The 16,621-nt window shown below is 38.0% G+C and overlaps 1 protein-coding gene across 2 annotated transcripts in view; it reads right to left on the bottom strand.

Moving 5' to 3' along the window:
* The window catches only part of MED13L (mediator complex subunit 13L), a 283,774-nt gene that overhangs the window by 54,552 nt on the left and 212,601 nt on the right, over positions 1–16,621 (bottom strand). For both annotated transcript variants that reach the window (XM_040251636.1, XM_040251637.1), the window contains exons 5-8: positions 8,871–9,016; positions 6,166–6,360; positions 5,592–5,780; positions 1,240–1,405 (exon numbers count right to left, since the gene is read on the bottom strand). In XM_040251636.1, coding sequence (XP_040107570.1) covers positions 1,240–1,405; positions 5,592–5,780; positions 6,166–6,360; positions 8,871–9,016 — 696 coding nt within the window. The remainder of the gene's footprint in view (positions 1–1,239; positions 1,406–5,591; positions 5,781–6,165; positions 6,361–8,870; positions 9,017–16,621) is intronic.

The following is a 16,621-nucleotide window of genomic DNA, read 5'->3' as shown; positions in this document are numbered from 1 at the left end:
TCTAGAACATGACATGATTTCCCACTGCAATTATTTTAGATTTTTTTCTACTAAATCTTTAGTAGCCTATTCTATATGTGTTAGTCACTCAGTCATGTCTGACTCTTTGCAACTCCATGGACTGCAGCCCGTCAGACTCCTCTGTCCATGGAATTCTCCAGGCAAGAATAATGGAGTGGGCTGCCATTCCCTTCTCCAAGGATCTTCCCAACTCAGGGATCAAGCCTCGGTCTCCTACATGGCAGGCAGATTCTTTACCATCTGAGCTACCATTCTAGAGCCACTAACTGGGAGATAAATATATAGTATGAATTTGTTAAAAACTAGGTCCGAGGTCTGAAGGACAGCTCTTAAATGTGTATATATAAAGCTTTGAAGAGCAGTCATTTAAGAAACACTGACTTAACTTCTAAATGAGTCCTTTGGAATTACTGACAAAAATGTCCATATTTGTTCTGCTCCTGAGAATCAAGACGCATTGTTTACTTGTATCAGTCAAAAAGGTGGACATTTCAGTCATATCAAAACATGTGAAAATATGCTGAATATGTTTACATAATTCTTGATAAGTGAAAAAGTGTTTACTGACTACTGTTTGACATTATCATCCATGCAATTAAAATAATATCTCATCTTAGAATCAATTTCTACTCTTTTACAAAAATATGTTAAGGAAGGAGGGAATGCGGTCAGAGGGGATAGACAGGAGGGAGGTGGACAAGAAAGGGAAGTTGGGGAGAGGAAGAACAGAATTTCCCTGAATCAAGAAACAGAAGCACAGCAGCTACTAAACACTTCTCTAATTCTCATCCATCTGGTTGAGAAATACACTGTCAATTAAAACATGAGGCTAATGTATCAGAGAAAACATGGCAATGAAGGTCATTTTCCTTTGTAAATAGCAAACACTCATTAGTAAGTATACAGGGAAAAACCATACCCACAACTATTCTCCTGATATTCAGGGTGAATCTCCGAGACAGCTGTGCTAAAAAATGTCAGATGAATACCATGACCATCTTGAGATGATAAAGAACTTCACAGTCTTCCTGGACCATCAAATTATTCTAACATCTTTGCTTTGAATTTTACCCTATTATGATCTGAAAGATGAGCTAACAATGCAACGACCCCCTCAGGGTTTGGTCACACAACGGTGCCATATGACTGATCCTCTTCACGTAGTAATAAAAGGCATGTCAGGTAAACCACCACCCAGACAGAACGGAAAACACATACTTGGACTGGGTTCTGTTGAGGATGCATTCCTTCCAGACTCGATGGACCATATGATTGTGGAGTTTTGGAGGAATCTTCCCCGATCTCTTTGGACTGTGCATAGTTAGCATCCCCCCGTCTTGGGAGCCTAGGTGACTGACAGCACTCTGCGTACCTCCACTCTCACCTAGGAGAGAAAACACAATATGGAAGGTCAGAATTTTCTGAAAAGGCCTCCTAGTGCACAGACTGCTCAGGGGATCTTCCCAACCCAGGGATCAAACTTGGGTCTCTGGCATTGCAGCCAGATTCTTTACTGTCTGAACCACCAGGGCAGCCCCTTATTTATTTAACATAGACATTTGATTGTTGAAACTGATCATGGCAGCTTTGCTGCTACCCCTGACAATAACGCTATCCATAGCTATGAGTAAATCTGCGTCAGTATAGCTTTCAGTCACATCAATACCCGCACTCACATACCCGCAATGGCATATCCATTAGGAGGCATTCCTACTCAGAGGTTTTGGAGATGACTTACACAGGAGGACTCAAACATGACAGCATTAAAGATACAAACATGCATGGACTGTCTGAGTTTTTAAATCTCAATGCAGTAAATGGGTTTCAAGACAGAAGAAAACAGCAGAGGGAGCTTTATGCTCACATAGCTAAATGGCTGCGTAGCAACTGCACACTGCCCTGGGTAGGAGAGAGAAATCCTTAACAAGGTCAAATTTCACATCCACGTGTGGAACTCTTCATCCTTATGCCTGACACCACCTATGCAACCTAATACTAAAAAAATGAGAGACTAACTTCATATTTTATATCAGAGGATTAGAAATTCACTGGTTTCTAACATTTCCACTTAGATTTTCCAACTGTACTTGGTATGCCATACATCTTCGGTGGCATGCACGCTAAGTCGCTCCGTCATGTCCCACTCTGGAATCCGGTGGACTGCGGCCCACCAGACTCCTCTGTCCACGGGATGCTCCAGGCAAGAATACTGGAGTGGGCTGCCACTTCCTCCTTCAGGGCCATTTTCTATTATGCCTACTCTTAGTGTTGATAAGATTAGTTGTAAATATTTTACTACTTTCATTTCATACAAGACAAATAATGAAATCAATTTTCAGTATTAAATTCTGATTCGATTACTTTTATCTATTTGATTTCATAAACATATTGAGGGTTTTATTCCTGATAGAATTATGATGCAAATTATCTCAAATGAAATAATTTTAAAGTGCTCTGAAATGGTTCACTTTCATGTGAAAAAGAAAGAAGCAACCTAATATTACAAAGTAATATTTCTTGGTATCAATGCAAAACAACCATTGTATGGAACTGACTGGTTAGTCTGAGCTCCACTTTTTTTTTTTTTTTTTAAATAAATAAAGCAAACCCCAATGCTTACATTCTTAGGAACTAAAGCTTTCTTGTTCCCCAGAAAAGTACTGTTATAATATAAATGAGATAAATTAACAGAGACAAGAAATTTGATCTTTCATTGCTATCTTTTAATCTTAAAAGTTCTCTGACTTGGCTCACAGGACAAAATATTTCATTTTGACTTTACAATGGATTTTCAAATGCCTATTATAAAACTAGGCAAAGTAAAGCAACAAACAGAAGTAGACAGCACAGCCCTTTGACCCCAAACACTTAAGAGTATAACCAAACAGACTATCAGTCCATGGTATCATAAGGGAATTATTTATGACCAAAACAGGAGAGGTTGTGGGGAAAGCCAGCCAGACTCTTTTCTGATTAAACGTAGGTTAATGTTTTTCAGTAGCTTTTAATGATTTAACTAAAATGTGGGGTGGTATCTTATATGGAATTAAATGAGACTTGTATTACATGTTGTTAAATGCATATTCAATGCTGCTTCTCAAATTATCTCCATAAACAGAAGAGGCAAGCTGATCTATCTATGCACACAAGCCAGAACTCTGGCCCTCCCAGGTCCCGTGCCAATCTAGGAGACTCTTGGCCACTTTAAGGAGCAAAGTAACCCCCTTTGTCCTATGCCTAGGAAAGCGTGGCAATGTTCAATATCATTCAAGTGCAGAGTGATGAGGCTGAGCAGGATTCTCGCAGACGGAGCATTAGGAGTCCTAAGCTGTAATTTGATGTTATGATGTATAAAGCTGGACAAATTAATTTTATGACAAATATATCAGTCACTCTCATTTAGTGTTTCTGTTTTAGGAAATAAGGAGACATCAAGAGATTTATTTACCCAGGGTGTAGCACAATGATATACACAGAGTTAGAGGGGAAGAAATCTAAAGATCTATAGTTGGAAAAGTACACACCTGAAATCCACCAGAATAAAACATTTTTTTCTGAATTACGAATTTAAGAGTTCTGAACTAATCAAAGGTCAAGGCATCATGCACACAGCAGGCCTTCAATTTTAAGCTGAACACAAATTTTACTAAATACCAGGCAAAACAGTAACAAATGTAAACAAAAATTGATGACTTCTGTAGTTTGTTAAAAATCCAAACTTCCATATGAAATATGAGTAACATTTTTAAAAATACTGACAATTCTAGACTTATTAATGTATCTTCTCTATGATGTTATTATAATTATAAAAAGACTATACAAGGGTTTTTCTCCTTTTTCAGTTTAAAAGTGGTTTTAATAAAAATCAACTGATGGCAAATCCTTTTGCAAGGGATCATCCAAATTCTCTGCTCTACTGTTTTCAGAGCTGGATGTAGTACATTTTTTCACCATCTTAGCAACTACAAGGTTTTTAAAAACAAAGGCAAGGAATTTCCTGGCAGTCCAATGGTTAGGACTCTGTGCTTCCATTGCAAGGGGCACAGGTTCAATCCCTGGTGGCAGAACTAAGATTCTATAAGCCGTGCAGGCCAGCCACAACCACCCCCAAAACCCCAAACCCCTAAGGTTACATGTTCATTTCTATGTCCCTCACACAATATCTGGGTTATTCCTTCCAGATAACTTAATGTGTGTGCTATGTTGCTTCAGCTGTGTCTGACTCTGTGACCCTATGGACTTAGCCCGCCAGGCTCCCCTGTCCATGGGATTCTCCAGGCAAGAACACTGGAGTGGGTTGCCATGCCCTCCTTCAGGGGATCTTCCCAACCCAGGGATCGAACCCATGTCTCTTATATCCTCCTGCATTGGCAGGCAGATTCTTTACCACTAGCACCACCTGGGAAGCTGATAACAATACTGTGTGTTAAAACTGGAGTTCTGAGCACTTCTTTGAATTCTTGTCCTACTGTTTGTATACTGCTTTACTGTTTATCAAGCTCTGTCAGGTACATGATCTAACAAGCACAACAGTCCTGGAAACTATATAGAATTTAACAGAGAAGGAAACTGGTGTTCAAAACAAGTATGAGAATTAAATAAGGTCACTCATCTAGTAAAAACTAAAGCTAGGTTTTAAAAGGTGTGTTCAATGACAAAGTCTATACTTTTCCCCAATATGTTATTTAACCATATACATTTATGGAATGTCATTACATGTCAAACACTACGGCAGCAATTTTTAAATACTACCTTATTTCATTCTCATGAAAATTACCATGTGATGAACATGTATCATGCTTGATAGTCTGTTTTCAAAGTTTAGAGGATAAGACTTTGTTTACTGATGTTCCTGCCAATATGGCCCACATTAAATACCTATAAATAATCTTACTTCAGCTCAAGTATGATGATTATCCTTTTCTTAGTGACCATATTTTCAATTAAAATGAAGTCAACTATAACAGCAAAAAAGTTAATATAGAATATATACTACTCGACAAAGGAAACATCTTCCCAATTTAAATAATTTCTGAATTTTCTCAAGAAGGAAGAATATTGAAATGGACAAATTTTTCAAGTTAATTAATATCTGTCATTAGTGTAGACAGATTATTGAAAGGACAAAGCATTTATTCAGAGCTCTTGGATGTCAGACTAACTTTATAACAAGGAAAGAGAATTCACCCAAGACTTGTCCCTGCCTGGCAACAGCCAACTGGGCAAGCACGTCAACGATTCTCTCATTCAGTATTTTTCACACCTCCTCTCCTGACTGCACGTGTGTGCATGCATGCACACCAGTGTAAAAGGGTAGATGCACATGTAGAACTGAAGAGAAACAACGAAGGTGTTTAACTGGAGTGAAGACTAACAGACACAATTAAAATTCTGAAGCACATCAACTGTTTACAATTTTCCTTCTCTATTTTATAAAATCCCACATTAGTCTATTTCCATCTCTTCCACCAGGAATTTCTCCGTGTGTCCTTCTCATCTGTTCCGTGGCAGGGGTGCTACATGACTTTCTGAGATCTCTTCCCCCCAGGATGTTCTTGGATCGTACTCACCCATGACAGCCTGTTCTGGAGAAGTGGGTGGGGTGAGAGGCATCCCGCAGTTACTCGGGTCCTTCACGCTCCCAAGCCCCTGCTGCCCAACTGTAATATGGCCCCCGGTACTGGCCACACTCTGAGGAACTGGGATGTCATTCTGAGAGATCAGCACAAAAGCTGAAGGATAAACCATCCGAACACCACCTGTGAGGACAGCGAGCGAGAGAACAGGCCTAAGAAAAAGGTCATGCCAGACTGCCAAATTATTATTCCAGTGGTCAGAGTCAAAGCTCACTAGTAAAAATGAGACGCTCATTAGGTACTGCCAAAAGTGATAGGTTCCATCCTTTCATAAGTTAATAGCTATTTAAACATGTGTTCCAACATTATCATAATAGCATTTGGAATACAGGGACCATTGGTGCTTCAGGCAAGATAACTACTCAGCAAATACCACTGTGTCAAGAGAATTCAAAAAGATGGGGAAATTATGGAGATTATTTTTGATGAATCTGAATGATTATCTTTTTAAATTAAGCAAGATGAAGAAGATAGAATTAAGTTCTTCAGGCAAAACATTTTCTCTTACCAACAATTACTTCTACTGCCACGGGGAAATCATCATCATATCCCAACTCTTCCTCTCCTTTCATTTCTTCTTTCTTTTTCAGCACCATTGGGTAGAAATACTGCCATTCCTCTATCAACTTACGGGTGGCTGGGTCTGACATCTTGTATGCTTGGCCTGTTAGCGTGCCGTTTAAGCCATAAGGACTTACCAGTACTAAAGCAGACAGGAGAAACATATGTTACGCATCAGAGTAATCATTCCTACTTAGGTGTAATGCTACATACACGGTAGTTTTGGAGTGAGGCATATTATCATTTGATGTATACTGCTCTTTATTTCCTAACTCCTTTTTAAGTGTAATTTAAAAAAAATTTCTTTTTTCTAGTTTTAGTACTTTTTATATGCCTCTCAACTCAAATCAATTTTTGAAGGAAATCAAATGAGAGGAGATATAATTAACACCATAAGACAAGGACAACAACACACAATATATAAGCTATCTATACGTAAGCTATCTATACATTATCTATCTATACATTAAAGCATATAAATATCAATTTCGTAATAGCTCATACAGTGTGAATACTGAATCTTCTATGACAGAAGACCATTCAATACATATACCCTGAAACCAGCCTGGGACCTGAATACTCTCCCTATGATTTCCTGAGACTTCCTAAATATTTGAGGTAATTTAAAAATAATATATAAATAAAATGTCTGTTGGCAGAAAAGTATTAATGTACCAAATCAGAAACATAATGTTATGTATAAATTCAGTTACAACAATTTTAGAGGTCTGCTGATTAAACTTTTAACTCTAAAATAAAATTTATTTTACGTAAAGTAAAGGACTTAAAAAGTCCTTCTCTCTAACTCTTTCACTGTTTGACCTTGATGTCATTTTCACTGAGCTAGACCCCAAAATGCAGTTAACATAACACTGTATAACTCAGTTCTTATTCTCACAGTAAGTATTTCTACATTTCAAATAACACTTTTCTAGGGATAAAAGTCACTTTTCCTTGATCCTCACTTATAAAAACAAATCTCAGCATAAGCATTCACTGGGAGGTCCTTTTTGGGAGAAAGTTTTTTTTTCTTAACTGCTAGATGATATATCACATCAATCAAGACAGAGATGGTTAAAGACATCACATATTTCGTGTTGCCTTCTGCTATTCTGTATGGATACAAATGGAGAAATACTGATCTAAGCAATACAGCTAATCAAGGGCAATTTTCCTGTTTTAACACTTCCAAGAAATCCCCACATCAATATGATTAATTATGTTCACTATAATTGTCTACATACCAACACCTAAGAATGTACCTTCTCTACACCAATCATGGGAAATAAGCAGGATAATGCCCCACAAAGTCTTCCATAATTCAAGATATTAGTAACAAACCAGTAATATGTAAAGTAAGTAGTCTACAAGGACCAAGTATGGCCAATATTATCTTTCCCAACTTAGGTTAGTCATCTTTTCTCATGACTAGTAATTCCTTTTGTTACTTTAAGTAAATGCTTTTATTTTGCTCCACAAAATCTAAAGTCAGATGATCCTCAGCACTTTCAGAGTCAAGGAAACATAGTGTTTAAATAATCCTGACAATCCACAGAATGAGCATATTGTACAACTCAAGCGTACAGTTTGAGAACTGGGCTGTTTTGAATAATATAGCAGTTCATACATAAAACATCCAAAAAACTACAGAATAATAAAGTACACAGTTTAAAATGTGTTGCTAGATGGAGGAAAATGCAGGCAATGATCAGGACAAAATTACATAAGGTTCAATGTTCTTTTTTACCTTAAAAAAAAAAAAAAAAAAAGGCTTAACAATCTTCAGGGCAAGAAAAAGCTGCTTTCATCAAATTAACTTGCAATCATTTGTATAAGACCAAAAACCAATATAGATAATATGGAGGCTAAACACTCATTTAACTATTATATCAATAAAATACTTTAGTCAATTTTAATAAAAATATTTTTAAAATTACATTTTGTGATATACTAAGGCTATTTCAACCAGGTATCTTTAGAGTTGATAAGATTAAACAAACAAAAAATGTTTCTATATGGTTCAATTTAATATTATAACATTTAAAAAGAGTTTTTCATAGAAAACTATGAATTCCAAGGACAAAACCAAAGCTTTAGAATATATAGTTAGAAAAAAGAAACGTGGTGTTATTTTGCTGATATCTAGGTAGTCAAGCATTCATGAAAATATGAATGTAAGTTAAATTACAACCAAATATCTACAACCAATGCAGTCTAAAATTAAAAGAAAATAAGGTATTAATAAAGTAAGTACAGACTATACAACTGCAGGAATTTGATTTTGGTTAAAATTTCGAAGAGTACAAAGCTTAACAGTAACTCTGTTAGTCAATACAGTCCTAAAACCAGGACAAAGAAAACAAGGAAAATCTTTAACTTATAAAATTTTTGATCCTCAGGAAATCCTCCACACTTTATTCTTCGACACACTTAAGACCATGTTGTAGCTGAGGGAAGCTTTCAGTAAAAAAAAATGAGCAAGCTATCATCACTTACTTGTGATCTTCCCTTTCTTCTTCAGAAACTAACTCTTCCTGCTTTGCTCGACATGTCCATTTCAGATACTACCTCATTCCATGAGACTTCACTGGGCAAGGTGGCTATCCACCGGGTAGGGAGTGGTGGAGAGGAGAGACATCACTGTCTACTTACCTTGAAATGGTGCAGGTGAAGACTGAGCCATGTGGATATGCTCCTCATTGATCAAATAAATTGGCTGGTGTTGGGCAATCTCCACACTTGTGCATACATTACTTTCCCCGTGAAGAAAGAATGTGAACGCACAGGACAAATGCTCACTAGAAGACGACAAAATGAGAAACTCAGCTCTACATTTCGGTGGGAAATAAATAGGTGCTAGAGACAGGAACACAGATGGGACACAGCTTTACTTTATCGAGCATCCACCACAGCCTGCCCTGGATGATATTAACACGCACAAACGTTCCATCGGCTGTGGACAAATAACAACAGTAATTAAAGATGCCAGATAAATAGAAAGTTAGGTCTCACCGCAAAACTGGAAATGACTGTGCAGAATGCTTTCTGCTTCCTTTGCACAGTCTCCAACTATAAGCTCCTAAGGACAGGAAAAGAGTAACGTTTTTCTACCTTCTTGTGCATTACTATCTGAACTGGCTTTTAAATGACTAGGAACAATGACAAAGTAGTTTTGCTTGTGTCTGGTATGACATTACAGTAAGATCAAATTTACAATGTTATACCATTACAATAAGGTTATTAAACTTATTGAGCTAAAGATAGCAATTAAGAACACTGCTATATGTGAATTTCCAATACAACTGCTAAGATAATATGTTTCTAAATGGACTGGTAATTGATTATATTTAATTTTCACAATTTACCTCTGATCACAAAATTTTATTAAAGCATTCCACTTCTCCATTTTCCACACAATTTGCTAAAAATTGAAAAAATGATGTGTCTTGGAGAAAAATACTTTCAAAATTACTATAGTGGCACATTCTTTCAAAGTTGTTAACTTTGGCCTTAAGTCACCCATAACATCTCCATTTCTCAGGACAGCTTATAGGAACATTTGCCTGATGAACCAAAATCACTATATTCTAGGCAACCACCATTTGAAAACTCATCTTCCAAGATTTCCTTCTTTTCAAAATTCTCTAAAATATTATGAAGTATATTTTGAGTACCACTCAAAATTAAAATTTAAGTATAATTATAATGATTTTGGAAAACTGAAATAAAAATGACAATATTTTCACTCTATTCCTACAGGGAAGCATATATTAATATAGTCTTCCTTGACAAGTACGTTGCAATGATCTGAGAAAATTTTGTGTTTTACTGGAATGTGCAGCTTCCTCAATAGGACAGACATACCTAAACTTGATATTTGGGTATTTAGCACAACAGAGTAATCGTAAGATAATAAATTTAAACATCTCCTTAGCACCTTATGTCTAAGTTTGAAGTTCACAAAGAGGAAACAATGCATGTAATTTAAATGTATACAAGTATACAGGAGTGTCAACAACATGCTGGCCTCCATTTATGGAAATGACACTGAACACACAGCATCCCCCAAGCACAACATTATGCCAGGCATGTAAGATACCAACATACGCATCAACTGACTGTGGACTGGTCATTTTCGTTTGTAAAATCCAGTAGAGAAGGAGGATCTGACATATCCCTCTCGTGCTTATTAACCCATGCAGTCATCCAAATATTTATAAGGCCACTGGTTGAGAGTTACAGATTCTGAGTACAGCCCAGAGCGCACTTGTTCTTCCATTGAATCCCAACTGTGCATGAACATAAACACAACCTACCTTTGTCTATCAATCAGGAAGTCAGAATGGTACAAGAAGTCTGAACAGTGACAATGAATAAAATATGGTTCATGTCCTCAAGGAGTGTATAAACTAAGGCTGACATAAATGCTTATCAGTACAATAAAGTCAAGTACAGAAACAAAATCAAAATGCCATGGGAAGGCTAAAGTGTACTGATTTTTTCAATTTGGAAGTCGAAATGCTTCAAAGAAGATGAAATTAGATGAATGTTTGATTTCAGTATAGAGAGAAAAGAAAAAGTAAGAGTCGGAATATGAGGCAAGGAATAGATGTAGTTAGGAACAGGATATAGCTTAGAAATTCTAAAAGGAGAGAGAGGATGTGATGGGAAAGGAGTCTGAAAAAAGAAGTCAGAGGTCACCCTTGAGACAACCAAAAGTCTTGCCATGTGAAAAATAGCAGGGAGCCAATTTAAGGTTTGGTTTTTAAAAGTTGGCTCAATCTAAAGAATCGAGATAAAAACCTCAAAATAGAATTCAATCTGAATTTGCTATGTTCCAAAAGAGGCTCAGAGGTTAAAGCGTCTGCCTGCAATGCAGGAGACCTGGGTTCGATCCCTGGGTCAGGAAGATCCCCTGGAGAAGGAAATGGTAACCCACTCCAGTTTTTTTGCCTGGAGAATCCCATGGACAGAGGAGCCTGGTGGGCTACAGTCCACGGGGTCGCAAAGAGTCAGACATGACTGAGCGACTTCACTTCACTTCAAAAAACACAAATGAAAACAGTAGGAAGTGAATCAATGACCTATTTTCTATATTGATACTTTAAAAAACAAAACATGTTTTGTTTTTTTTTCTCTAAAGAGACAAAACTACACAAGAAAAACAAGTTATGGGGGAAACAGAACAGAAGCCACCAGTAACTACATAATGTCTGGTAAGTTACTTCACTGTTCTAATCACAGCTTCCTCATATGTCAAGTCAGATGCTGGCACAAACTGCTGCCCCTTCACCCCGAGAAATTCCCATTCAGAAAGTCTAGAATGAGCCCCAAGAATCTGCATTTCCATCCAATTCTCAGTGCTGCTGCTGCTACTCCTAGCTCAAGGTTCATGCTTCGAGAATCACTGAACTTTATGACACATAAATCCTTCTCAGCTGTAAAATTCTTTTTTTTCTCTAAGATTACAAGAAACAAGAGGGCAAGGAGGACGATACTGATGACCTAAGGAGACTTTTGCCACTTCTAAGACCACACAGATAGAACTTACAGCATTGCCCGTAACAGTTAACAACTACAAACAGACAAAACGCCCGATTGTAAAGGGCTGGTTAACTAAGCTATGATACATCCTTACAAGATAATACTGTGTAACCACTTAAAAAAAAATACTGATACATAAAAACCTACCACATAAACCCATAAAAGATGAGGAAAAAAATAAGGTACAAAATTGTTGCGAATCATATACACCCATCTGTATAAATCTGTACAAAAATACAAGAGTGGGGAGAAAAATATATGCACACACAATCTGCTTACCTTGGCATCAAATTTCTCTGGAAGGATTCACTTTAAAAACCTAATAATTTTGGCTGCCTTTGGGGAATGCAGTGGTATGACTAGGGGATAAAGAAAGGATCCTCAATACTCTTTTCTACCTTTTGAATGTGGGGCCAGGGGTCACACAGAAGGTACCGGAGGCGGGATCTGAAGGAAGCCCCTGCCTCCCGTCCTGTGCAGTGCCTGCTGGCCCAACTAGAGGAACCCACAGCCTTTCATCTCACCACATTTGGCTCTTAGTTGCAGCCTGCTGAGATCATCTTTGATTCTGATTCTGTTATCTAACATGCTGGATATTTAATCAGCAAGCATCAATATCTTTATCCATGTCAGTGTTAAAAATGGTGAATGAGTCTATACTGAGGAAAGAATCCTGAGTCACTTTATCAGGTAATTTTCCAGTTACAAATTCTCCCAAGTGCTGCCACTCATGTACAGTTTCTTGTCTTCAAAGGACAATCTGAAAGACGACTATATCAAATGTCTTTATAAAATGCAGACACATAACTACTACCGTATTACCCTGATCTAGAAACCTGCCTAAAAGCCAAATTCAGGTTGTCTGATGTAAAAGTTAACTCTCCTCATTTTTACAGATGAGAAGATAAGGATAAAAAGTATGGCCTGCAAATGCTACTCTTAGAAGCACAGCTGGAATTAGACTTGAAATTTAGGGATCCTTCCTCTCCTTTTCACCATATACCTGTCTGCTGCTGCACTCACCTCACTTCCCCAGAACGCTAGAGGACTACAGCTTTCCTTTTCTCTGTGAAGGTTCTCCCATACTCTCTGCCACTCAGGAGTAGTCTTGATTTCAACAGCTCTACCTGCTCTTCACTAGATACACTACTCCTTTAGGGCTCCCTTGTCTTTCTCCCTCTATTGACTAAGGTCAAATAATCAACATGTAAATAAAATGATTAGTGTAATAGTAGTACTACTACTGATATCACTAAATAACCTATCTATAAATAACTCTGGTGTTATGAAGAAGAAAACTGTAAGGTGAATTTGGAAATACAGGTATAATGTGTTCACTATCAAAAAGATAAAGATCTGAATGGCTGAAAAATACTAAATCCATCTACATAATACTTACACCAGAAATGCAAAATTAAACCACATACATGGACATCACCAGATGGTCAACACCGAAATCAGATTGATAATAGTCTTTGCAGCCAAAGATGGAGAAGCTCTATATAGTCAGCAAAAACAAGACTAGGAGCTGACTGTGGCTTAGATAATGAACTCCTCATTGCCAAATTCAGACTTAAATTGAAGAAAGTAGGGAAAACCACTAGACCAATTCAGGTATGACCTAAATCAAATCCCTTATGATTATACAGTGGAAGTGAGAAATAGATTTAAGGGACTAGATCTGATAGATAGAGTGCCTGATGAACTATGGACAGAGGTTCGTGACACTGTACAGGAGACAGGGATCAACACCATCACCAAGAAAAAGAAATGCAAGAAAGCAAAATGGCTGTCTGAGGAGGCCTTAGAAATAGCTGTGAAAAGGAGAGAAGCAGAAAGCAAAGGAGAAAAGGAAAGATATACCCATTTGAATGCAGAGTTCCAAAGAACAGCAAGCAGAGATAAGAAAGCCTTCCTCAGCAATCAATGCAAAGAATACAGGAAAATAATAGAATGGGAAAGACTAGAGGTCTCTTCCAGAAAATTAGAGATATCAAGGGAACATTTCATGCAAAGATGGTCTCAATAAAGGACAGAAATGGTACAGACCTAACAGAAGCAGAAGATAGTATGGAGGGGTGGTAAGAATACACAGAAGAACTGTACAAAAAAGATCTTCACGACCCAGATAATCACGATGAAGTGATCACTCACCTAGAGCCAGACATCCTAGAATATGAAGTCAAGTGGGACTTAGGATGCATCACTAAAAACAAAGCTAGTGGAGGTGATGGAATTCCAGTTGAGCTATTTCAAATCCTAAATGATGGTGCTGTGAAAGTGCTGCACTCAACATGCCAGCAAATTTGGAAAACGCAGCAGTGGCCACAGGACTGGAAAAGGTCAGTTTTCATTCCAATCTCAAAGAAAGGCAATGCCAAAGAATGCTCAAACTACCACACAATTGCACTCATCTCACATGCTAGCAAAGGAATGCTCAAAATTCTCCAAGCCAGGCTTCAGCAATACATGAACTGTGAACTTCCAGACATCCAAGCTGGTTTTAGTAAAGGTAGAGGAACCAGAGATCAAATTGCCAACATCTGCTGGATCATGGAAAAAGCAAAAGAGTTCCAGAAAAACATCTATTTCTGCTTTATTGACTATGCCAAAGCCTTTGACTGTGTGGATCACAATAAACTGTGGAAAATTCTGAAAGAGATGGGAATACCGGACCACCTGACCTGCCTCTTGAGAAACCTGTATGCAGGTCAGGAAGCAACAGTTAGAACTGGACATGGAACGACAGACTGGTTCCAAATAGGAAAAGGAGTACGTCAAGGCTGTATATTGTCACCCTGCTTATTTAACTTCTATGCAAAGTACATCATGAGAAACACTGGGCTGGAAGAAGCACAAGCTGGAATCAAGATTGCCTGGAGAAATATCAATAACCTCAGATATGCAGATGACACCACCCTTATGGCAGAAAGTGAAGAAGAACTAAACAGCCCCTTGATGAAAGTGAAAGAGGAGAGTGAAAAAGTTGGCTTAAAGCTCAACATTCAGAAAACGAAGATCATGGCATCTGGTCCCATCACTTCATGGGAAATAGATGGGGAAACAGTGGAAACAGTGACTGCAGTGGAATCACTGCAGATGGTGACTGCAGCCATGAAATTAAAAGACGCTTACTCCTTGGAAGGAAAGTTATGACCAACCGAGATAGCATATTGAAAAGCAGAGACATTACTTTGCCAACAAAGGTCCATCTAGTCAAGGCTATGGTTTTTCCAGTGGTCATGTATGGATGCGAAAGTTGGATTGTGAAGAAAGCTGAGTGCCGAAGAATTGATGCTTTTGAACTGTGGTGCTGAAGAAGACTCTTTGAGAGTCCCTTGGACTGCAAGGAGATCCAACCAGTCCATCCTAAAGGAGATCAGTCCTGGGTGTTCACCAGAAGGACTGATGTTGAAGCTGAAACTCCAATACTTTAGCCACCTGACTCATTTGAAAAGACCCTGATGCTGGGAAAGATTGAGGGCAGGAGGAGAATGGGACAACAGAGTATGAGATGGTTGGATGGCATCACTGACTCAATGGACCTGAGTTTGGGTAAACTCCAGGAGTTGGTGATGGACAGGGAGGCCTGGTGTGCTGTGGTTCATGGGGTCACAAAGAGTGGGACACGACTAAGCGATTGAACTGAAAAAAAAAAAGTAGAAAATGAAATTGCAGGTGAATACAAATAAAAATAAAGCTGGTATAGAAATACTAATAAACAGACTATTTTTAAAACTTAGGTTCATTTTTATAGAATAATGAACAGAGAAATTCACTAAGAAATTTAAACAATCTTGAGTGTGCACGTACACAGCCATATGGTATATAATATTACTCAGAAATAGATAAAGAAAAAATGGCAGAATTACAAGGAGAAACTGACAAATCTTTAATTGATAAGTATTTCTGCTGGGGTCCTGCCCCGGTGGATCCAGAGAATTCGAAGGGGAGACAGCGTAGGCGAGGAAAATTTATTTATTTAGAAATATAAGAGAAATTAAGAAGAAACAGTATAGTAGGAAAATTTAGTGGAGAAAAGAGGCTGAACAACTTGGTTTACGGGGAAAGCTAATAAAACCTCGGACAAGAGATTTGCACCATCTATGTTGGGCCACCAGCGCCCGTTTGAATATCGGAGGGTGCCCCGCCTTGGGCTCCCTCTCTCACGGATCTTAGAATCCAGGGCAAGTAAGTAGATGTGGTGAGCCTCCCTGCTCCAGATGAGAATTCAGCCTGAAAAAGAGAGGGAGAGAGAGGGAGAAAGAGAGAGAGAGAGACACGGGGGAAACCAGATTTCCAAGAAACTAGTTCGAGAGACTAGTCTGAGAAACTGGTTCATCCTTTATTGTTCAGAAGGCTTTTTATACTTTTTGATTGTACATAGAGATCAATGGGTAATACAAAATTATGCAGTGTCAGCAGCCCTGACTCTTATGGAGACCAGGCTTTCTCTCTACATACTTAGTCGTATACACAAGTCTTAGGTGATTTACATCATCTTCCAGCCAGAAGGCCAATTAACATTTTACGGCCCTTTTCTGATAAGGGTTTGTCAACCAGAAGACTTATTTGTTTTAAAAATGTTGTTCTTCCCAAAGTCTCCTGCGACTCTCAGAAAGCACTAAATAAAGTTACATTCTTACATAGCAAGGATACAACAATTTATAACAACTAAAAGGAGTACAGTGATTTATAACAAAGAGAAAAGTAATTAACTCAAAAGTCTAGTGTTGCTAACATCAAAACTACTATACCCCTATTTCTGCATCCCGATTACACTGATTAATATCCTCCCAGGTGCCTAAAAGATAAAGAATATGGAGGCAGCAGTCTTTGAGTCAACAGTGAAAACCCGT

This window comes from Oryx dammah, unplaced genomic scaffold (assembly GCF_014754425.2).
Source record: "Oryx dammah isolate SB20612 unplaced genomic scaffold, SCBI_Odam_1.1 HiC_scaffold_12, whole genome shotgun sequence".
NCBI lineage: Eukaryota > Metazoa > Chordata > Mammalia > Artiodactyla > Bovidae > Oryx > Oryx dammah.
The sequence above is the reverse complement of the archived record's forward strand: the minus strand, read 5'-3'. Positions and strand labels throughout refer to the sequence as shown.